This window comes from Oncorhynchus nerka, linkage group LG22, assembly GCF_034236695.1.
Source record: "Oncorhynchus nerka isolate Pitt River linkage group LG22, Oner_Uvic_2.0, whole genome shotgun sequence".
In the NCBI taxonomy this organism is placed as follows: Eukaryota; Metazoa; Chordata; class Actinopteri; order Salmoniformes; family Salmonidae; genus Oncorhynchus; species Oncorhynchus nerka.
The window spans coordinates 57876547-57900319 of NC_088417.1; the positions used below are offsets into that span (position 1 = coordinate 57876547).

The following is a 23773-nucleotide window of genomic DNA, read 5'->3' on the forward strand; positions in this document are numbered from 1 at the left end:
TAAACTTCTGACCCACTGGAATTGGGATACAGTGAATTATAAGTGAAATCTGTCTGTAAACCATTTTTGGAAAAATTATTTGTGCCATGCACAAAGTAGATGTCCTAACAGACTTGCCAAAACTATTTTTTGTTAACAAGAAATTTGTGGAGTGGTTGAAAAATGAGTTTTAATTACTCCAACATAAGAGTATGTAAACTTCCGACTTCAACTGTAATTGTATGTGTGGGGTACAGAGATGAGGTAGTCATTTTAAAATATCATATTCAACACTGTTGCTACAAACAGAGAATCCATTTAACTTTATTTTATTTAACGAGGCAAGTTAGTAAAAAACAAATTCTTATGACAAATTCTATGACGGCCAACCAAAAGGCAAAAGGCCTGCTGCAGGGACTGGGATTAAAAATGAAAATATAGGACAACACGATAAGAGAGACCTAAGACAACAACACAGCATGGTAGGAACACAAAATGACAACATGATAGCAACACAACACAACATGGCAGCAGCACATGGTAACAGCCCAAAACAGGGTCAAACATTATTGGGCACAGACAATAGCACAAAGGGCAAGAAGGTATAGACAACAATACATCACGCAAAGCAGCCACAACTGTCAGTAAGAGTGTCCATGATTTTGTCTTTGAATGAAGTGATTGAGATAAAACTGTCCAGTTTGAGTGTTTGTTGCAGCTTGTTCCAGTTGCTAGCTTCAGCGAACTGAAAAGACGAGCGAACCAAGGATGTGTGTGCTTTAGGGACCTTTAACAGAATTTGACTGGCAGAGCGGGTGTTGTATGTGGAGGATGAGAGCTGCAGTAGATATCTCAGATGGGGGGGGGCTCCGAGTGTTTTATAAATGAGCATCAACCAGTTTCCAGAGGAGTAGAGAGCGCAGTGATGTGTCCTACAAGCAGCATTGGTAGCAAATCTGATGGCTGAATGGTAAAGACACGCATATTATATAGGTCCTGAATGTCAGGAAACTTGGACCCAGTAAAGTACTGGGCCGTACGCACTACCCTCTGTAGTGCCTTATGGTCAGATGCCACGCAGTTGCCATACCAGGCTGTGATGCAACTGGTCAGGATGCTCTCGATGGTTTAGTTGTAGAACTTTGAGGAACTGGGGACCCATGCCAAATCTTTTCAATCTCCTGAGGGGGAATAGGTGTTATTGTGCCCTCTTCACAACTGTCTCAGTGTGTTTGGACCATGATAGTTCGTTGGTGATGTGAAAACCAAGGAACTTGAAACTCTCGACCCGCTCCACTTCAGCCGTCGATGTTAAATGGGGGCCTGATTGGCCATCCTTTTCTTATAGTCCACAATCAGCTCCTTTGACTTGTTCACATTGAGCGAAAGGTTCTTGTCCTGGCACCACACTGCCAGGTCTCTGACCTCCTCCCTATAGGCTGTCTAATCGCTGACGGTGATCAGGCCTACCACTGTTGTGTCGTCTGCAAACTTAATGATGGTGTTGGAGTTGTCCTTGGCCATGCAGTCGTGGGTGAACAGGGAGTATAGGAGGGGACTAAGCATGCACCGCTGAGAATCACCGTGGCAGATGTGTTGTTACCTACCCTTACCACCTTTAGCTTGTTCCTTGAAAGCGTCAGTTGAAGCCTCTAGCTCGGTGCAGATGTTTCCTGTAATACATGGCTTCTTGTTGGGATATGTATGTACGGTCACTGTAGGGACGGCGTCGTCGATGCACATTGATGAAGCCGGTGACAGGTGGAATACTCCTCAATGCCATTTGATGAATCCCGGAACATATTCCAGTCTGTGTTAGCAGTCCTGTAGCATAGCATTCACGTCATCTGACCACTTCCGTATTGAGCGAGTAACTGGTACTTCCTGCTTTAGTTTTTGCTTGTAAGCGTGAATCAGGAGGATATAATTATGGTCAGATTTGCCAAATGGAGGGCAAGGGAGAGCTTTGTATGCTTCTCTGTGTGTGGAGAGTTTTTCCCCCCTCTGGTTACACATGTGACATGCTGGTAGAAATTAGGTAAAATAGATTTGTTTGCCTGCATTAAAGTCCACAGCCACTAGCACCACTTTTGCATGGGCATTTTCTTGTTTGCTTTATGGCCTTAAATAGCTCGTTGAGTGCAGTCTTCGATGTAGCTGCTCTGTCCTGCCAATGCACGGAAAAAACAGTAACGAACAGAATTACAGAAAAAGAAGGCAAAGCTGTCTTTAAAAAAACTTGAACAGAGAGCAGCTAGGTCAAAAGAGGAGCATGAAAGAAAACTGGAAAAATATTGTCAGGACAATGAAAAGAAAAAGCAGGTTTAAAGCACAATAGAAATTGGAGGCAAAGAGAATTAATCTCAACGAACTAGAGGATAAATTAGAATAACAGAGAAAGCAACTTGACCATTCTAAAAGAGCCTTGCTGACAGCAGTGCTAGATGAAGGGCTTCCATCTGCCAGGAGGAGGAACTTTAAAAAGGCTAAAGCTCGTATGCCAAAACAGGCAGCACAGTATGTCACTGCTACCATGGACTTCATTGACAAGGCCTCACCGAGCCATTTTCCGTCAGAAGATCAGAAACACAGACGGGAATTTGGAAGTGGCAGTTGTTGAAGAATTAGTCAAAGGCCTATGAAAAGTCCAGACAATCTGCAACTAGGAAGGCTTTTGGCTTGTTCACAGAATAAGAAATAAACTATAGGAACAGTTTGCAAAAAGATTTGGGGTCAGCAGAAAACTTAAGGCAAGCAACAACAAAAAACCCAGAAGGTCAACATAGATCAGTGGTCACCAACCGGTCAATCGCGATCCACTGGTTGATCTCCAAGGCATTTCTAGATGATCAGCAAACATTTCTGTAAAAAAAATGAACGATAAGCCTTGAGTTCCTATTTTGTGTTTTTCTTTGTCTCGTGCTGTTGGTGCACCCGATTCAGCTGCCATGCGTGAACCATTTTATATGTCTGGAAGTACAAACTCTGCCTTCCCAGGGGGAGCAAATCAAGTGCACTATAGACCTACCACTGGCCAATCGTATGGCTCAGATTGCTGTGTCTGCAGTAACTTAACAGGCATTAACAGAAAGCTACAGCAAATTTGAAACTGAGATTTCTAAAGCATGGCTAGAGAGAGACTGTCAACGAATACAGCAAATAACTGCTGTTTTTATGAGTGAGTTCATGTTGAAATTTTCTGACTGACCATCAGATGCAAGCTCCATCAGCCCAGTAAAATAAAAAGCAAAAGCAAATGATTAAAATGCATGCTCACTCAGCTGTGCCTCATGTAGGGGATCTCCAACTAAAAAAAAATCTTGGTAGACCGAAAGTAGTCTGTTCTTTCAATCGATTGGTCTAAAAAATGTTAAGGTGTATTTTTCCATATTAAGACACCCTGTGTGTTTTAGTAAAATCAGCTATACGCAATGAGCTTGTCTGATGCTTAAAGCTAACAGTTTGATGTCAATGCGGAGCTATACAGAGCCCTCCGCATTGTTACTCGATTTGGCCTCTGCGTGCCTCTGGAGGCTCCGCAATTGCGTCACACCCTCCATATGGAGCCTCCCACCACATTTTCGAATCAAGCATAACTTGGATTTTAGTCTAGGCCTCCAAAATGGATTAGTTCACTGAGATGGGTGCAAATATACATACAGTACCAGTCAAATGTTTGGACACATCTACTCATTCCAGTTTTTTTTTATTTTGACTATTTTCTACATTGTAGAATAACAGTGAAGACATCAAAACTATGAAAAAACATGTAGTAGCCAAAAAAGTGATGAACAAATCCAAATATACTTGAGATTCTTCAAAGTAGCCACTCTTTGCCTTGATGACAGCTTTGCACACTCTTGGCATCTCTCAACCAGCTTCATGAGGTAGTCACCTGGAATGTATTTCAATTAACAGGTGTGCCTTGTTCATTTGTGGAATTTTGTTCTCTGTTAATGCATTTCAGACAATCAGTTGTGTTGTGACAAGGTAGGGGTGGTATTCAGAAGATAGCCCTATTTGGTAAAATACCAAGTCCATATTATGGCAAGAACAGCTCAAATAAGCAAAGAGAAACGACAGTCCATCAATACTTTAAAGATATGAAGGTCAGTCAATCTGGAAAATTTCAATAACTTTCAAACTGCAGTCGCAAAAACCATCAAGCTCTAGGATGAAACTTGCTCTCATGAGGCCAGCCACAGGAATGGAAGACCCAGAGTTAACTCTGCTGCAGAGGATAAGTTCATTAGAGTTAAGTGCAGCCCAAATAAATGGTTCAGAGTTCAAGTATCAGACACATCTCACCATCAACTGTTCATAGGAGACTGCTTGAAATCAGGCCTTCATGGTTGAATTGCTGCAAAGAAACCGATACTAAAGAACACCAATAATAAGAAGAGACTTGCTTGGGCCAAGAAACACAAGCAATGAACATTAGACCGGTGGGAATCTGTCCTTTGGTCTGATTAGTCCAAATGTGAGATTTTTGTTCCAACTGCCACAGAATAGGTGAGTGAACAGATGATCTCTGCATGTGTGGTTCAAACCGTGAAGCATGTTGGAGGTGGTGTGATGGTGCATTGCTGGTGACACTGCGGTTTATTTAAAATTCAAGCCACACTTAACTAGCATGGCTACCATAGCACTCTGCAGCAATACACCATCCCATGACCCAACACACCTCCAGGTTGTGTAAGGGCTATTTTACCAAGGAGAGTGATGGAGTGCTGCATCAGATGACCTGGCCTCCACAATCACCCGACCTCCAACCAATTGAGATGGTTTGGGATGAGTTGGACCGCAGAGTGAAGGAAAAGCAGTCAACAAGTGCTCAGCATCTGTGGGAACTCCTTCAAGACAGTTGAAAAAGCATTCCAGGTGAAGCTGATTGAGAGAATGCCAAGAGCGTGAAAAGCTGTCATCAAGGCAAAGGGTGGCTACTTTGAAGACGCTCAAATCTAAAATAAATGTGGATTTGTTTAACACATTGTTTTTTTATTACTACATGATTCCATGCATAGTTTTGATGTCCATTCATAGTTTTGATGTCTTTACTATTCTACAATGTAGAAAATATTAAAAACAAAGAAAAACCCTTGAAAAAAATATACATATTTGTTACTGCTCAACTAAAACAACCCTCGGACGATCAGCAGCCTAACGACCAAACAATCGACCAGTCGACTAATTGGGTTCAGCCCTACTCGCAAGTAATACAACAACTGGTCTATTACCGGTGTGATTATATAGTCTACATCAAATGTTGAAATAAAACATTTAAAACAGACTGAAAATAACAATGCATTGGCAGGGCAATTCAAGCTAAATCAATAGGTGGTGATGTTTTGGGCCTGTAGCCTAATGCATAAACCTCATTACTACGGTACTGTTTTTAATAGGTTAATGTTGCATAAGCGTATGTTTTTTAAAGTCATGTAAAAAAAGAATATCCGAAAGGTAGATCTTGGCTTGGATTTTGACTCAGAAAGTGATTGACTCAAAAGGGTGGTGACCACTGACATAGATTGAGGTAATCTACAGCCTCAGCAGTGGAAAAATATGAGGCAGTCTCTCTCAAAGTGCCAAATAAGGAAAAGGTGAGCAAGAAGACTGGGAGCGCAGCCAGCGTCCTAGAGCACCCCATTGCTCAGCTGTACCAAGAACTTCTCAAAGCCAACCCTTGTAACTCAATAGGAGCTGCTATGTTTTACAGAAAAAAGAGCAAGAACCATTAAACCACAGAAAAGTGCTAAACATGTGGGTTGCTTGCCTCTACGAATACTTTGAAAATATCAAAACAGAAATTACACAGTGAATGGCCACCTGATGAGCAAATATTCACCAACCATAAAAGGTGTGCATGCATTCAGCAGTTGCACTATGCAAGAGAAAGGATGGTGGAAATCCCCTGTAGTTAAGTGTCAAACGGCAGTGCAAGGATTGGTGTCCATAGACAAGATCCATTTATTGCCCCCCTCCTCAACAACATAAAAGGACTCTGATGGGAGATTGTCAGACAACAAAAAAAAGTAACAAAATGGGAAACAAGAGTACGCCAGAAGAAAAAAAAATGTATCACTGCTCTGTAAGCATGAATCTATGGAGATGCTTACTGATGAACAAGAGGTTCAAGCTTATTCCGTACACATACTGTACCCAAGAGAGTGCTACACTGCACCCCTTGGTAATGTACTACAAATGTGGAAAATGCCCCATGACCATCACAGAAAGTTGTATAATGATATCAGATGACCTCAAACATGACTACAATGCGGTCGACGCATTTCAAACTGCAGCTATTGATCACCTGAAAAACCAAAGAAATCTGAAGCTCAACAAGTTGTAAAGATACTCTGACAGCGGTGGTGCACACTACACATCACAAGGAACTATATCTGATGTTAGCTATGCTGTGTCTGATTTTGGTTTCCCTATACAACACAGTAAAGGTGCCAGTGATGGGGAAAGTGCAGTAATCAAGAGTCTTGCAACCACAGCAGTGAAGGATGGCCAAGCCCTGATCAGAAACGCAAAGGAGCTCTACAACTACAGCATTGCATCAAAAACAACAGGGTAGTGGCAACCAGAAACCTCAGCTGCTTCTGTGATTGTCTCCATGGGATTGCAGTTTGTGAGAATATATGTTGAGCAATGGAGAGAGGTGAAACTTCAGAGTCTGCATGGTAAGTAACACATTGCTTACATTACGTAAATCTTGTTCATATTAAATGACTAATTTCAATAACCTCATGTAATTCTTTGTTTCCATACCAGAACTTTGAAAGATATAGCCGAGACCAGATGGATGACATCACACACACACAGTTCTGGAGGTATATTGATGGTAGTGGTGAATAAGAGATCTAATGTCATAAATCCAGAGAACATGCTACAAGTGAAAATAGGGTATACAGTGTAATAGGATATACAGTGTAAGAGACACTGCTTGAATAGTTTACCGATTTACTGAATTTCAATGATTATTATCAATGATTTTCTTGACAGAGCCCATTGTATTGTATTGTTATATCAACTACAATAGCAAGATAAAGTATGTGAACCCTTTGGCATTAACTGGATTTCTGCATAAATTGGTCATCAAATTTGATCTGATTTTCATCTAAGTCACAACAATAGACAGTGTGCTTAAACTAATAACACACAAATTATTGTATTTTTCTTGTCTATAATGATTAGAGTTAGAGCTGCCCTGCCCTATAAAAAACACTCACAAAATTTGAGTTTGCTATTCACAAGAAGCATTGCCTGATGTGAGCCATGCCTCGAACAAAAGAGATCTCAGAAGACCTAAGATTAAGAATTGTTGACTTGCATAAAGCTGGAAAGAGTTTTAAAAAGTATCTCTAAAAGCCGTGATGTTCATCAGTCCACGGTAAGACAAATTGTCTATAAATGGAGAAAGTTCAGAACTGTTGCTACTCTCCCTAGGATTGGCCGTCCTGAAAAGATGACTGCAAGAGGACAGAGCAGAATGCTCAAATGAGGTTAAGAAGAATCCTAGATTGTCAGCTAAATCCTTACAGAAATCTCTGGAACATGCTAACATCTCTGTTGACAATTCTACAATACGTAAAACACTAAACAAGAATGGTGTTCATGGGAGGACACCACAGAAGATTCCACTGCAGAAGTTTGCAAAACTGCACCTGTATGTTCCACTGCACTACTGGCAAAATATTATGTTTACAGATGATACTACAGTTGAGTTCTTAGGAAGGAGCACACAACAAAAAGGCACATCACACCAACATCAAAACCTCATCCCAACTGTAAAGTATGGTGGAGGGAACATCATGGTTTGGGGCTGCTTGCTTTCATTGCCGGAAAAATGAATTCCCAAGTTTATCAAGACATTTTGCAGGAGAATGTAATGCTATCTGTCCACCAATTGAAGAGCAACAGAAGTTGGGTGATGCAACAGGAGAACGATCCAAAACACAGAAGTAAAATCATCATCAGAATGGCTTCAACAGAAGAAAATATGCCTTCTGGAGTGGCCCAGTCAAAGTCCTGACCTCAACCCGATTGAGATGATGTGGCATGACCCCAAAGAGAGCAGTTCACCCTAGACATCCCAAGAATATTGTTGAACTGAAACAGTTTTGTAAAGAGGAATGCTCCAAATTTCCTCCTGACCATTGTGCAGGTCTGATCCGCAACTACAGAAAACATTTGGTTGTGGTTATTGCTGCCAAAGGAGGGTCAACCAGTTATTAAATCCAAGGGTTCAAAATACTTTTTTCCACCCTGCACTGTGAATGTTTACATGGTGTGTTCAATAAAGACATGAAAATGTTGTAATTTGTAAGTCGCTCTGGATAAGAGCGTCTGCTAAATGACTTAAATGTAAATGTAATTGTGTGTGTGTTATTAGTTTAAGCAGACTTTGTTTGTCTATTGTTGTGACCTAGATGAAGATCAGATCAAATTGTATGACCAATTTATGCAGAAATCCAGGTACTTCCAAAGGGTTCACATAGTTTCTATATTCAGTGGCAAGAAAAAGTATGTTTATTTTTTTCCATTCTTCGGGAATGGTTAGCATGGCTATAAATGATCGGGAAATCAACTAAAGCACAAAAATACTTGGCTGCAAATAAACATGCGGTGTCCATGTTTCACGTGACATTTTTACATTTTGTGGTTGTAAGGTGGCTTTCTGGTCTCATTGTGGACATCTATACTTTTGCTCCTGTAACTACACAAAATATATTTTTAAAGTAAATGTTTACCCCTTTATTTATAGAAAGGCCCATATAATACACACACCTTTGTATTGCATATTTGACATATTTACCTGAATTCCTTACCACCCCACTAAAGGTATCTGCAAAGAAATTCATTAAAAATCCTACAATGTGATTTCCTGGATTTTTTTTCTTCTCATTTTGTCTGTCATAGTTGAAGTGTACCTATGATGAAAATTGCAGGCCTCTCTCATATTTTTAAGTGGGAGACCTTGCACAATTGGTGGCTGACTAAATACTTTTTTGCCCCACTGTATAGCCTTGGTTTCTCAAATGATTGCCTCGCCTGGTTCACCAACTACTTCTCTGATAGAGTTCAGTGTGTCAAATCGGAGGGTCTGCTGTCCGGACCTCTGGCAGTCTCTATGGGGGTGCCACAGGGTTCAATTCTTGGACCGACTCTCTTCTCTGTATACATCAATGATGTCGCTCTTGCTGCTGGTGAGTCTCTGATCCACCTCTACGCAGACGACACCATTCTGTATACTTCCGGCCCTTCTTTGGACACTGTGTTAACAACCCTCCAGGCAAGCTTCAATGCCATACAACTCTCCTTCCGTGGCCTCCAATTGCTCTTAAATACAAGTAAAACTAAATGAATGCTCTTCAACCGATCGCTACCTGCACCTACCCGCCTGCCCAACATCACTACTCTGGACGGCTCTGACTTAGAATACGTGGACAACTACAAATACTTAGGTGTCTGGTTAGACTGTAAACTCTCCTTCCAGACCCATATCAAACATCTCCAATCCAAAGTTAAATCTAGAATTGGCTTCCTATTTCGCAACAAAGCATCCTTCACTCATGCTGCCAAACATACCCTTGTAAAATTGACCATCCTACCAATCCTCGACTTTGGCGATGTCATTTACAAAATAGCCTCCAATACCCTACTCAACAAATTGGATGCAGTCTATCACAGTGCAATCCGTTTTGTCACCAAAGCCCCATATACTACCCACCATTGCGACCTGTACGCTCTCGTTGGCTGGCCCTCGCTTCATACTCGTCGCCAAACCCACTGGCTCCATGTCATCTACAAGACCCTGCTAGGTAAAGTCCCCCTTATCTCAGCTCGCTGGTCACCATAGCATCTCCCACCTGTAGCACACGCTCCAGCAGGTATATCTCTAGTCACCCCCAAAACCAATTCTTTCTTTGGCCGCCTCTCCTTCCAGTTCTCTGCTGCCAATGACTGGAACGAACTACAAAAATCTCTTAAATTGGAAACACTTATCTCCCTCACTAGCTTTAAGCACCAACTGTCAGAGCATCTTACAGATTACTGCACCTGTACATAGCCCACCTATAATTTAGCCCAAACAAATACCTCTTTCCCAACTGTATTTAATTAATTTATTTATTTTGCTCCTTTGCACCCCATTATTTTTATTTCTACTTTGCACATTCTTCCATTGCAAAACTACCATCCCAGTGTTTTACTTGCTATATTGTATTTACTTTGCCACCATGGCCTTTTTTGCCTTTACCTCCCTTCTCACCTAATTTGCTCACATTGTATATAGACTTGTTTTTTTTACTGTATTATTGACTGTATGTTTGTTTTACTCCATGTGTAACTCTGTGTCGTTGTATGTGTCGAACTGCTTTGCTTTATCTTGGCCAGGTCGCAATTGTAAATGAGAACTTGTTCTCAACTTGCTTACCTGGTTAAATAAAGGTGAAATAAAAATAAAATAAATAAAAAATATATATAATTTTCTGGGGTGGGACTACAAATAGCACCACTTCTGTATAATCATAAATATAGGGAATAGGGTGGCATTTGGGATGCAATAGCTTTTGTTTGATAAAAAGGTAAAAGTTACTCACCTTCTCCAAGTCCAGCTCCTTCAGCAGAATGCTGGCGTTCTTGTTGGCTTCTGCTGCCTGCTGATCTTTGGCTTTGACAATAGTCTCCATGCACTGGTGACATTTCTTCAGCAGGTCCTAGGAGGAGTAAAAAACAAGCTTTGCCGTTGGGAGTTCACCCACACTTTGAGCGCCATAGTGTTTTACCCATGTTGATATTTTTCTAATTTTCAATTCATTTATTGCCTTGTCTGTTTTATCTTACCTTGTCTGCGATGGTGGCAATGTATCTCATGCACTCGATGTCCGAGGGGAACTGGTTGACCTCCTTCACCAGGTACTGCACCACCTTCACATGGCCCTGTAAGACAAGAGGTCAGAGGTCAACCTCCCAGGATTCTTCTTCCATTTGCGCACCACCAGGGTCAATATCTAGGTGCAGGAAAGGGGAGCATGTCCTAGAGTGCCAAAGTGTCAGATATGAGATATTCAACTATAAGTCAATATCAGAGCATATTTACATAAAGAAGCATGTCACACGAGTGTTTAATCACAGTATAGTTTCATTTGGGTAGTGGTGGGGGGGGGGGGGGGTCAGTGATGTACCTTGCGAAAAGCAGCCATGAGCGGTGTGATCTTGCGGTTGTCTGCTGCATCGACATCGGCCCCGGCCTGCACCAGAAGCTGCACCACGTCAAAATGTCCACCGTTGGATGCCAGCCACAAGGGTGTGTTCCCCTTCTTATTACGCACGTCGATGTGAGCACCTCTGAGGATGAAGACGACAGGGTGAGTAGACAAATGATATTCTGACAAATGCCATGCTCAATCTCATATTACAGTCATAGGACTGTATCAGTAATTACCTGTTGATGAGGAGCTCACAGAACTTGTAGTGGCCCTTGTCTGCAGCAATGGTGAGCGCCGTGTCTCTGGAGGAGGGGACAGGCGGGGCGTTGACGTCAGCACTCTTGTCCAGCAGCACGCGTCCCACCTCAGCATAGCCACCCGACGCAGCCTCCATGAGGGGAGTCAGACCAGTCTAATAGACAATGTAGGAGTCAGTGACATACTCCACCAAACAGACACCACACTGTCTAACACCAAATCTCATTCCTAATGTCTGACTCCAGCTCACATAACGACATGTCATGTTTAGCCGATAGCAGCTGCTCGCACCTTGGCGCGGTGCTCCACGTTGGCCTTACGGTCCAGCAGCAGACTGACTACCTCCGCCCGTCCCTGGAAGCAGGCCAGGGTCAGTGCAGTGTTGCGGTTGGTCTCGATCTGAGCGTTGATGTCCGAACCCATGTCCAACAGCAGCTTGACCGCAGGGACGTGGCCGTTCATGGCCGCCAGCATCAGAGGAGAGATACCGAGCTTACTCCCAGTCCTGAAGGAAACAGATACGCAATGAGAGAGAAACAGACAGGGAGCGGGGGAAAGCAAAGATAAACAGTTCAAGTGGAACTGTTTTAACTACTTTGCAGATATGAAACAAACAATCATAATATCAGTCAAAAATATATTTCAAAACCAGCGTTGAGGTTTTAAAAATAGGTTATTATTGACAAAATTACATGACGTACATTAAGGTTTTGTGAGCAGAATTGATGGATGCATATAATTCATATAATTCACCAATACATTTCTTGGTAGTCGAAAAAAGATTGTTATCAGCTTGTAAATCACAACTGGCCTGGAACATTGTTTGCTGCCCCAACCCATTCGAGATGCACTGTTTCAATGACTGAATATTTAGAACAAAAACAGACTAAGGCTGGGAATGTCAATACAATCAAACTAGCAAGGGCAAAGATCACAAGTCGGTCATATGGTGGCTATATGGTGGCTAATAGGACACAAATGCGAGTATAAATGAATCAACAGTTGAGTCATCTACTTTATGAAATTACAGCCAGGTGCGCTCGCATCAGTGAATTCAACATCAGTTGAGCTGCTTTAGTGTGTCCCGTTTACAGCGAGCAGCGGAGGGACAGTGTACAGACACACCACAGTCCGAGCTAGTCTACTAAAATGTTGCAGTCTGGCTTCGGTTTTTAAAACTTGACAATTAATAACAAAAAAAGAAATCTGCAACAAAACACCATGCAAAAGAGAAACATTTATGCCTATTACAGCAACATTTGAGCAGTAGTCTAGGTTGGCTAGTCAACTACGATAGCTGTATTTTGCATGCACCATACAGCAATGCCGCATTCAACCACACAAGTGATTTATTCAGTGCACCAAAAAAATTCACACACAACCGTTCAAAAGTTTGGGGCCAGCTTCCCGGAGTCACCTCTTCACCGTTTACGTTGTGACTGCCGTTTTGCGGGTTCTATTTAATGAAGCTGCCAGTTGAGGACTTGTCAAACTAGACAATCTAATGTACTTGTCCTCTTGCTCAGTTGTTTTACCGGGGCCTCACACTCCTCTTTCTAGTCTGGTTAGAGACAGTTTGCGCTGTTCTGTGAAGGGAGTAGTACACAGCGTTGTACGAGATCTTCAGTTTCTTGCCAATTTCTCACATGGAATAGCCTTCATTTCTCAGAACAGGCTGACGAGTTTCAGAATTAAGTTCTTTGTTTCTTGTCATTTTGAGCCTGTAATCGAACCCACAAATGTCGATGCTCCAGATCCTCAACTAGTCTAAAGAAGGACAGTTTTAATGTTTCTTTAAATCAGAACAGTAGTTTCGGCTGTGCTAACATAATTGCAAAAGGGTTTTCTAATGATCAATTGGCCTTTTAAAATGATAAACTTGGATTAGCTAACACAGCGTGCCATTGGAACACAGGAGTGATGGTTGCTGATAATGGGCCTCTGTACGCCTATGTAGATATTCCATTAAGAATCAGCCTTTTCCAGCTACAATAGTCATTTACAACATTAATGTCTACACTGTATTTCTGATCAATTTGATGTTATTTTAAAAATTGACCCAAAAAATTGCTTTTCTTTCAAAAACAAGGACATTTCTAAGTAACTCCAAACTTTTGAACGGGAAGTGTATATATGTTTTAAGTTTAAATGTTACAACAACCTATAGCTACATTTTTGTTATTTGGAGTTGAATACTTTTTGATTAGGGTTGCAGCATATTATGCACATCTACAAGTATAGCAGCAAAGACAGGACAAATATTTATATTTTGTTTTAATATGTTAAAACGCTATTTACATCAGCAGACATAGAAAGGGCCATGTTTTTTCTAATAAAACAATGGCTAGTTTGGGTCAAATCAAATAGGCTATGTCAGGCCAGCAAAATTGTGTTTTTTCAATATTGTCTGTGCGCCGATTGAGTTTGACACCCCTGGGCTAGCGTATCTATTTATGTAGCTAGCCATTTATTTAGCGAGCTAATAACACGGCACCTAACGTTAGCTAGCTAGCTAGGATGCCATGTCATTGAAGGAGTGGGTGAGTGACCGACTTCTCCCCCGCATCCTTTTTCAGTGGCTACAGCTAGAGATGCTGCATGTGTCATTTGGTTAGCTAGCAAGAAACGTTAATCACTTTGGTAGCTAGCTAGCTATACTGAACTTGAACGACTTATTCACAGTTAGCATATCTCTTAGTTGTCAATCAAATATATTTGGCATCGATCAAACATGCGGGCGGGCAGGCAGGCAAGTTCACATTGATGTCAAAGCATGGGTTGGGACAAGCATGCAATGACACGCAAGCTGCAGAAGGATGAGAAGGCTACTATTACCCATTATTTATGAGTGCAATTTTGACAGACAACTAGGTGAAAAAGTTGAGGGTTTATCAAATGTTCTCTTGTTAGATTTTAGCTCATCTTGCTCTGGATAGCATTAGTTGTTGATCTTGTTGTTGATGTGCAAAGGCCACTGAGGGAAAGAAAACCTTTTCATGGTTGTTTGATCAATAGGATTGTGCAGTTCCAAACTGTTAAACTCTCATGTTATTTTCATATTTGCAGAACTCCATTCAGGACTTTGTGGCTTTTAGTGAATGCATTCTAAAGATCTAAAGCCACGCTATTGTTACTGCCTGTAAAACACACAGTCCAGTCCTGGACAGTTATTTGGTTTTATTTACTGCAGTGTCTATTAATTGTCCAAAAGCACGACTGCTAACAAATGCCTTACTATATGTAATTCCCAAACATTCTATGAATTTATAAAAACATGAAAATGACCATTTAAGTGCTCGCTTGTCATAAACTGTAAAGGAAAGGTGTCATATTCTTTCTGGGGGTATGATTCAACTGATTTTAATAAGATTGCATGTTGCTAAAATGCTGTCCGTTCCACTTTGATATTGGGATAAAGGCAGAGGTGCAGCCTGCACATGGAAACAAACTGGCAATGAGGGCTGGTTGTAGATACCTGGAGTTAATTTCAGCACCAGCGTTGAGGAGGATCTTGATTATGTTGACGTAGCCTCCTGAGGCGGCTAGGCTGAGAGGAGTGTAGTCTGAAACGTTACGGTGCTCCTTGTTGGCCCCGCGTAGCAGCAACAGCTCTACCACCTGAAAGGAATGGACCACAAGTTATTCAATCCACAGAACACATTGTTTTTCTAAATGTATGGAGTGTTAAACTGGTCTAGACAGGAAGTTGGTGTCTGTCTGGTTGTCCGGACTGGGGTGATTCAAATCGGGCTGTCAATGGTCTGAAAGATGCCAGCTCTGATCACACTACTGAACACTTCTGAACTTGATTTCATCCAGCAGCTCCCTTGTATTAGTTAAACAACCAGCAGTTTGGGCCAGTTAAGAGCCCATAGTTCAGCCATTTTACTTGGTCTCTGATCCTATAACAAGTCACTGATGTGGTGTTGAACGCAGAGCAGAACCTCTTGTCTTCCTCCAGAGCAGGCCAGGGAGAGAGGTGTGTCTTTGGTTCTCTCTGACTGGGCTTCGATGTCCCCTCCTTTATCCAGCAGGATCTCCACCACGCCAACATGACCCGCTGTAGCAGACAGGATCAGAGGGGTGAAACCTGGGGACAGACAGAGGGACAGACACTTAAATTACTCTCCAACATCTGACACAGATATGGACTCCTACTTCTACAGACAAATTATTCTGTTCTCGTAAAATTGAAGTTCTCGTAAAATTGACACATTTACAAAACTAAAGCTACAACTAACATATAAAAGACAAAGTATGGAGTGTGTACCCTTCTTATCCCGGTGCTCGATGTTAGCCCCGCGAGCGATGAGCACCGACACCAGCTCCTCATGGCCGCCTGCACAGGCCAGCGTCAGAGCCGTGTCATGATTGCTCTCCGTCTGAGAAGAGATACAGTCAGCGTTATTTTCCTGATCAGAAACAAGACGTATTACTACTATTAGCTTAAGCAGTGTGTATTATCAGATAAGTTGTGACGTACGTGTGCGTCGATGTCCACAGAGGGGTAGAGGGGGAGCATGGAGGGTGGGGACTCTGCGTCGATTGGCGTCTGTGCTGTGGGTGTGGGTGAGGTTGTAGTGTTCAACATAGGCACTCTGCTGCTCACTGCTGCTGAGGGAGAGAGTTGTTAAAACCTCTTGAGCTGACAGCCCTTTTGCACTGTTTTGCTATGGTATGCATCAATCTAGCAAGAGGGCAATATTTTCAATAATGTTGTAGTGTCCACCCCCCTCCATGACATTTGAATGAATAAGCCTTTTTATACTTTATATGTCCATATATGGTTACAATTAGTTTTAGAAACACCTACCCAAAATATTTCACTTTCTTTATTACTTCACCAAAGACATCAAGACATTAGTAATCTTCAAAATGTGTTACATCTTAACATGTTGGCCATTTAAACAGCATACGTCCTCCGTATCAACAACGGGAGAAGCCCAGTGACAAGGGATTTTTCTTCGTTCTGAGCATAAGTTTTGGGTTTGCCGCCGACGTAACGAAACTTTTGACTTCCAGACAAAATGACTTCTGTCACTATTTTAGGTTTAAGGAAGTGTGTAGGTTTCATTCTTTATCGTAGAGCTACACAAGTTACATATACAGATGTGTGTGCTCGAGACGAATGCAACGAGCGCTCTCCTATCGCTCTGCGATGGACCAGAATTTTCCAATGCCTTGATCACATCTACAGCGCCGTTGCGCAAAATGGTACGCAGCATCATCTGGATGTGTGTGCAACAAAAGTTCAACATTCACCTTTCGCTACCATTTCTGTCAGGCCCGTCTACGCGTACAGTTTCACGGATACGTTCGATAAATCCAACGTATGCACCACACAGGTCGCACTGCAAACTGCCTCTGCAACGAAACGCTGCAAAGCAAACGCAGCGTTCCATTGGAAATGGATGTACTTCTGGTGTACCAAAATGCAATATAGCTATCGGTGTGATCGAGGCGTAAGCACTCCTCAATAATATAAACATAATATCAGCCATTCTAGTGCCTGATTTCGGGCACTGCAGTCTTAAAGAGGTTTTAATAAGACAAAACGTTCAAATTATAACCAAATCGTATTACATTAGAATTTAAGGATCAAGACCATTTGTGAATTCTGTTTAAAATGTACTGAAACTGTGTTGAGTATTAAGGAAATGGATGGGGGAGGGAACACTGTCACTACTTATAGTTATTAGAAGAACTAAGGAAAGAGATGAACCAGAGTCTACGGTAACTGCTCACACACCTGCCATGATATCGTCCAACGTGTCTGTGAGCGTCTGTGCTGGTGTGGCTACCATAAGTCCATCAGGGGCCTGGGTGAGAAGGCCCGGTCCCAGGCCTGTCAAGTGCTGCCCCAGCATCTGCTGCTGGCTCACCATCGCCCTCTGCAGGTCAGGGCTGTCGAGGTAGTCTGCTGTGCTGAAGTCTGTGGATTGTTGGAGGGCCAGGGACTGGACGGGTACGAAGCTGGCCTGCAGGCCTTGGGTCTGAGGAGGAGAGGTTGTCGGGTGCTGTTGGGCCTCTCTGTACAGGATGGTGTCCACCTCGGGCAGCTTGGCATAGTCCACCTCTTCATCCTCCTCGTCATCATCTTCATCATCATAGTCATCCTCCTGTTCCTCGTCGGCGGAATGGAGCTGCCCATCGTGGTGGTGGTTGCCCTCCCCGTCCCCCTCAGTGTTGAAGCCCGGCTGTGCAGCCTGCATTGGCAGGGGGGTGCCGAGCTTCTCCACCCCTGCCGCCTGACCCGGCTGCCCCGGGTCGTCCTTCAGGCCTTTGGCCTCCAGGTACTCTTTGGTGAACTGCTGCTGCGTCTTCAGCTGCAGCTGGCGCTCCACCTTCTGCAGCTCCTTGAGGATCTTCTTCTTCTTCTGCACCTGCTCTTCGCGGCTCTTCTTCAGCTCCTCAATCTTGTCTTTGGTGAGCGGCTCTCCCTGGATCAGCTCTAGAGACTGCAGCTGGGCCTTCTCTATGGCGGAGATCCTCTGGCCCAGCTCGTTCAGCTTGCCCTCCGTCTCCTCCACAATGCATTCCAGGGGCTGGTATGGGTGGAAGGGGGGCAGCAGATCTGCATCTGGACTGCCTGCAGCGACGGGGCTACCCAGGTGGGGGCTCAGCCTCTGCTTGGAGCTGCCTGAGACAGTCGCACAGGACAACACAACCAGTTAGCTACGAGGTTGTACCATTCAGTATTACAGTAATCATTACCTGTAACATTTTAATGCCTTGTGCAGTCAACTGGTGTCTAGTGGGCTTCTTGGCCAGGGAATGAACAAAGTTAGACATGTATTTGCTGTTAACACACGTTGTATGAACTGACCTTTTGTGATGACCGGTGGAGGCGTTGTGATGTTGGAGGGGACCCTGTCTGGCTCTTGAGGAGGCACCACCATGGCCAGGGCTTGGAATGGAACTCGTGGAGCCTGTTTGGGTAAGGTAAAGTGTAAGATAACATAAAAGTATCATTTGGTATCAACACGTCATCCAGACAAATAACATGTTTGTAGAAGTAGATGTTTGTCTACAGGCAAGTCAGCAGTCTACCTGAGAGGTGTCATGAGAGGTGGGTGTGAGCTGAGACATGTCAGGCGTGGGGACCGATAGGATGTTGTTGGGGTAGTCGAGGAGGTAGGACACCACGATGGTGTGTCCACCCTTAGCAGCTTCAATCAGCATGGTGGAGCCATCCTATGTGAAACATGTACAAAACACACGTTACCATTAGTCTCAGGTTCTCGGGAGAAGTTACAATTTATCTCAAGACAACTGAAAAAGAAACAATTGTGTTCATAAGAGTTACAGAAAGGTTCGTCTTTACAGGAGTCCATTAGAATGATTGCCGTGCTTGCACTCTTAACATTAGATTTCTTTCCTGAGACCTTTCCGCCCAGGAGCTTGGGACAGGCAAACTCACCTTCAGTCTGTGTGTGGGGTCGGCCCCGTGGGCCAGCAGCAGCTCCACCACGGCCAGGTGACCCCCAGCGCAGGACAGAGACACCACAGTGTGATCATTGTTGGCCGTCGCCCTGTTAACATTAGCACCTGGTGGAGGGAGGGAGACAAAGGACAGAGTCAACCTAAGCATACCTGCAAAACGTAGCAACATTACGAAGTGTTAAGACGAATGTATCGTTGTGTCTGTCCGCGGCTCAAGTTCAAATGTGTCAGATGTCTGGTGTGTGGTTGTTATACAGGGAGGAGGTAGAGGCACACCTTTGCTGATTAGGAACTGTACAGTACACAGGTGTCCCGCTCTAGCTGCTTTCATCAGAGGGGTCCTGCCCCCCTCCGATTCATGTTCCTGCAAGACAAACAGAAAGACAGAAGTGAGTCACGTGGGCACACAGAAACACATGAGCCTATTCAAGCAGCAATGTATACAGCATCTTAAAAACGCCCAGGCTGCATCCCAAATGGTACCCGATTCCCTATGAAGGGAATATTTTAGGATGCCATTCAGGAAGCACACCCACACTTATGCAAACAACTCGTGCAAAAACGCTATGTATTGACATGAACTGTTCCCCCATAGATGAGGGCAGGACAGAGGATTGGGGAGAGGTCTCACCAGGTCAGCCCCCGTCTGCAGCAGCACATCAGCCACGTCTGTGTGTCCGTTCTCACAGGCGTACGTCAGCGCCGTGTCTCCCGTCGCCGTGGTGGCGTGGACATTTGCGCCTGAAGACAAGAGTACAAGTGTCAAATTACACACCGAGGGTTGTGTGTGTGCTCAGGATAAAGAAAAACTTGAGGAAATTGTTTTTATAGCCAAGTCAATTTCAATAAATGAGGTTGGTAGAGTTTGGTTTGAGAGAGACAGGCTGTCCTTCTTAGGAGAGATTCTGCTCACCTGCAGCCAGCAGGTATTTGACCAGCTCCAGGTGTCCCTCTTGAGCAGCCTCCATGAGAGGCGTGGAGCAGCCCAGCTCGATGTCGGCCCCGGCCTTGATGAGGAAGTCAGCCACCTCCAGGAAGCCCCCACAGCAGGCGAGCGTCAAGGCCGTCTCCTGGGTCTCCTCTGTCTGAGCGTTGATGTTCGCACCTGCAGACAACACAGACAACATAGACAGAGGGACAAGGATTCATCAGATGATTTGGCCTGGAACAAATTTTAAAGGAGTACTAATCTATTCGTGTTGGACCCCAATTTGTTTTAGAAAAGCCAGCTTGTCCCTTTTGCATTAACTCAGTAAGAAAATTATCTTAAAACTGTAACTGAACATCATTTTATTTCCAAAAGAGGACTTCTGCAATTTTGCCTCAACACTAAGCTTGGACGGACAATATACAGGTGTAGGATCTTAATTTGACCTACACAGAGTCCACAAAACATTAGGAACATCTTCCCAATCTTGAGTCGCACTCTCTTTTGCCCTTAGAACAGCCTCAAATCGTTGGGGCATGGACTCTACAAGGTGTCGAAAGCATTCCACAGGGATCCTGGCCCATGTTTACTCCAATGCTTTCCAGTTGTGTCAAGTTGGCTGGATGTCCTTTGGGTGGTGGACCATTCTTGATACACAGGGGAAACTGCAACGTTGCGTGAAAAACGCAGCAACGGTGCAGTTCTTGACACTCAAACCAGTGAGCCTGGCACTTACTACCATACCCAGTTCAAAGCCATTTAAACTTGCCTTTTCCCATTCACCCTCAATGGCACATGTACACAATCCATGTTGCAAACGTCTCATGGCTTATAAATCCTTCTTTAACCTGTCATCTACACTGATTGAAAAGGATTTAACAAGTGACATCAATAACAGAGCATAGCTTCACCTGGTCAGTTTCATGGGAAGAGCAGGTGTTCCTAATGTTCTGTACACTCAGTATATTGTCACAGAAAAATTATCCTACAGCAACAGGACTTAAACGTTTAAGTCCATAATGTTGCTTCATCTGTGTTTAGGCTATTAGCTGGCCAAAAGAAGGATACCTAAAACTGCAATAGCGTTAACATAACTGTGCTAGTGTGGGTTTTCAGTGGTTTTATGTAAATCACAAAGCTCATCTGCATTTCCTGCAGTGTTGGAAAATTCTCAGCAACAAAAGGATGATCAAATAAAGATCCTACATCTGTAGTAAGGAACAAATCTCTAAACCGAAGCACTCGTTTGTTTCAAACGGAGAGAAGTGCATACCTTGTGCCAAAAGCAGCGCTACCATCTCCTCGTGGCCCTCTCGTGCAGCCTCCATGAGTGGAGTGTATCCCTCATCATTAACCTCCTCCAGGTTGGCGCCCCTCTCGATCAGCAGGGCAGCTAGCTCTACATGCCCCCCACAGGCCGCCAGCGTCAGCGGCGACTCAAACGAGTCAGCAGGCATGTTGACCTGCGCCCCGCTGTCCAACAGCAGCCGCGCCACCTCCACATGCCCATCCTGAAGAGAGGCAGAGACAACAGGGCTCACCAACGTGCACAGCCATACTGCACCTTGTCCAATTTAATCGTGCTGCACAACCTAAATGTGTTCCTGTGTCTGTGTTTATTCACCATACAAGCCTCCATGAGTGCTGTGTGCATCTCGTCTGTCTTGTGCTCTTGGTCGGCCCCAGCCTCTAACAAGAAGCGCACCATGTCCAGGTGCCCTGTGTGTGGGAACAAGAGGAACAATGATAAGCACCCAGAGCATTGTTTCTTTCCTACAATTACAATTCCTGTTTAACATTCATACTTTTTCAACATACGTGACAACATTAGATCACTTCAGTCACGGATATCTAGACAAAGACCGATCGATCTGATGTATGGGTAAGGGGTTCATTGTCCAGGACGTACCTTTATAGCAGGCCAGCGTAAGAGCACTTTCCTTGAACTCGTTGGAGTGCGTGTTGATTCCAGCACCGTACTCCAGGAGCACCCGGGCAACCTCCACGTGTCCCGCGCTGGCCGCCTCCATCAGGGGGGTGTGGCCGTTTTCATTGTGGTCCTCGATGTTGGCGCCTTCCTTCAGCAGCACCTTCACCACATCCAGGAAGCCGCCCGCACACGCATACGTCAGCGCTGTGTTACCTGACAAGAACAAGGACAGAGTGTTAGTGTTTGTGGACATTCACAGCAGATGTATATAACTGCATGTGGTGGGGAAGTATGACATGGAACCCAAACCGGCTGCGTGCGAGCCCCTTTGTGCATAAATGTATTTTGTCCCCCTACACCAAACATGATGATGACGACACACAGGTTAAAATATCAAAACAAACTCTGAACCAATTACATTAATTTGGGGACAGGTCGAAAAGCATTAAACATGCACTTGCTAGCTAATTTGTCCTATTTAGCTAGCTTGCTGTTGCTAGCTAATTTGTCCTGGGATATAAACATTAAGTTGTTCTTTTACCTGAAATGCACAAGGTCCTCTACTCGGACAATTAATCCACACATAAAACTGTCAACCGAAACATTTCTAGTCATCTCTCCTCCTTTCAGGCTTTTTCATCTTTGAACTTATATGGTGATTGGCATCCAAACTTTCATAGTATTACCACGACACAGTTTGTTTTTCAATCACCCACGTGGGTATAACCAATGACGAGATGGCAAGTGAATACCTGCTTCTATAAACCAAAGAGGAGATGGGAGAGGCAGGACTTGCAGCGCGATCTGCGTTAGAAATAGAAAGGACTTCTATTTTAGCCATTGGCAACGCAGACGCTCGTTGACGCGCGTGAGCAGTGTGGGTGCAATAATTGAACAACATACATTTATTTTGCAGAGCACGCGACGCGAGAGGTGTAGTCAGGGTATGAGACTATCTGGATTGAGCGAATGTGACTTGTTGTATTTACCTGTGGAGGATTGTGCGTTGACATCAGCCCCATGTACCAGGAGCAGTTTGACAATGTCTACATAGCCACCGCTGGCTGCTGCCATGAGGGGCGTGATGTCGCCCTTGATGCCCCGATCTTCAACGTTAGCGTGCATGGCCAGCAAGACCTGCAGGAGAACATACAAGTCGCTCTAGATAAGAGCGTCTGCTAAATGACTTAAATGTAAATGTAAATACAACATCAGTGCTTGCAACAGATACCCAGGCACAACCACAAAGCCCCAGGTTGGCAGTAGAACATTTTAATGATCTATTATTTTCTTTCAACCAATCTATTGTAATTTTCCATACACAGACACCATATATGTTTGAATAAAATCCACTATATGCATTGAGCTTGTCTGAAGCATTAAGCGCACTGTTTTATGAAATGAGGCACAAATGACTCAAGAGGGAGACAGAGATCAAGATAACTGGAAAAAACAAAACCTGTCCCAACCATCCTCCTTGGCTCCTACTTGCTTCCAGAGATTCTGATATTACTCTCCTGAAGTGGCCGGTAATAGGCTACACGAGGACTCAGCAAACTCTCTCATGTGGAATGCCAATTTATCTCGCCATTTCTACCGATCTGAGTGCCAGTTGGTTTTCATATGCACATTTGAGGAAGAGTTTAATTTAATTCATAATAAGTCTTCATCTCAAAATCATTGTCACGTGGTTAATCAAAATTTGGACACCTGCTCATTCAAGGGATTTTATCTGTACTATTTTCTACATTGTAGAGTAAGACATCAAAACTAGAACACATATGGAATCATGTAGTAATCAAAAAGATTGACCGTAATGTCTTAAAAGTAATAATGGACTGCCGTTTCTCTTTGCTTATTGGAGCTGTTCTTGCCATAATATGGACTTGGTCTTTTACCAAATAGGGCTATCTTCTGTATACCACCCCTACCTTGTCACAACACAACTGATTGGCTTAAACACATTAAGGAAAGAAATCCCACAAATTAACAAGGCACACCTGTTAACTGAAATGCATT

General features: G+C 43.6%; 1 protein-coding gene across 6 annotated transcripts in view; it reads right to left on the reverse strand.

Annotated features, from left to right (window-relative positions):
• LOC115105408 (ankyrin repeat and KH domain-containing protein 1-like) overlaps positions 1 to 23773 on the reverse strand; it is a 53174-nt gene that overhangs the window by 10870 nt on the left and 18531 nt on the right. For 4 of the 6 annotated variants that reach the window (XM_029627424.2, XM_029627422.2, XM_029627419.2 and 1 more), the window contains exons 5-24: positions 22744 to 22891; positions 21734 to 21967; positions 21449 to 21543; positions 21098 to 21335; positions 19810 to 20001; positions 19528 to 19637; positions 19173 to 19260; positions 18874 to 19001; positions 18504 to 18647; positions 18280 to 18382; positions 17203 to 18093; positions 15937 to 16067; positions 15724 to 15835; positions 15398 to 15543; positions 14929 to 15071; positions 11745 to 11958; positions 11432 to 11607; positions 11172 to 11334; positions 10831 to 10926; positions 10587 to 10703 (exon numbers count right to left, since the gene is read on the reverse strand). In XM_029627424.2, coding sequence (XP_029483284.1) covers positions 10587 to 10703; positions 10831 to 10926; positions 11172 to 11334; positions 11432 to 11607; positions 11745 to 11958; positions 14929 to 15071; positions 15398 to 15543; positions 15724 to 15835; positions 15937 to 16067; positions 17203 to 18093; positions 18280 to 18382; positions 18504 to 18647; positions 18874 to 19001; positions 19173 to 19260; positions 19528 to 19637; positions 19810 to 20001; positions 21098 to 21335; positions 21449 to 21543; positions 21734 to 21967; positions 22744 to 22891 — 3669 coding nt within the window. The remainder of the gene's footprint in view (positions 1 to 10586; positions 10704 to 10830; positions 10927 to 11171; positions 11335 to 11431; positions 11608 to 11744; positions 11959 to 14928; positions 15072 to 15397; positions 15544 to 15723; positions 15836 to 15936; positions 16068 to 17202; positions 18094 to 18279; positions 18383 to 18503; positions 18648 to 18873; positions 19002 to 19172; positions 19261 to 19527; positions 19638 to 19809; positions 20002 to 21097; positions 21336 to 21448; positions 21544 to 21733; positions 21968 to 22743; positions 22892 to 23773) is intronic. The other 2 variants (XM_065007277.1, XM_029627418.2) reach the window with 1 other exon arrangement.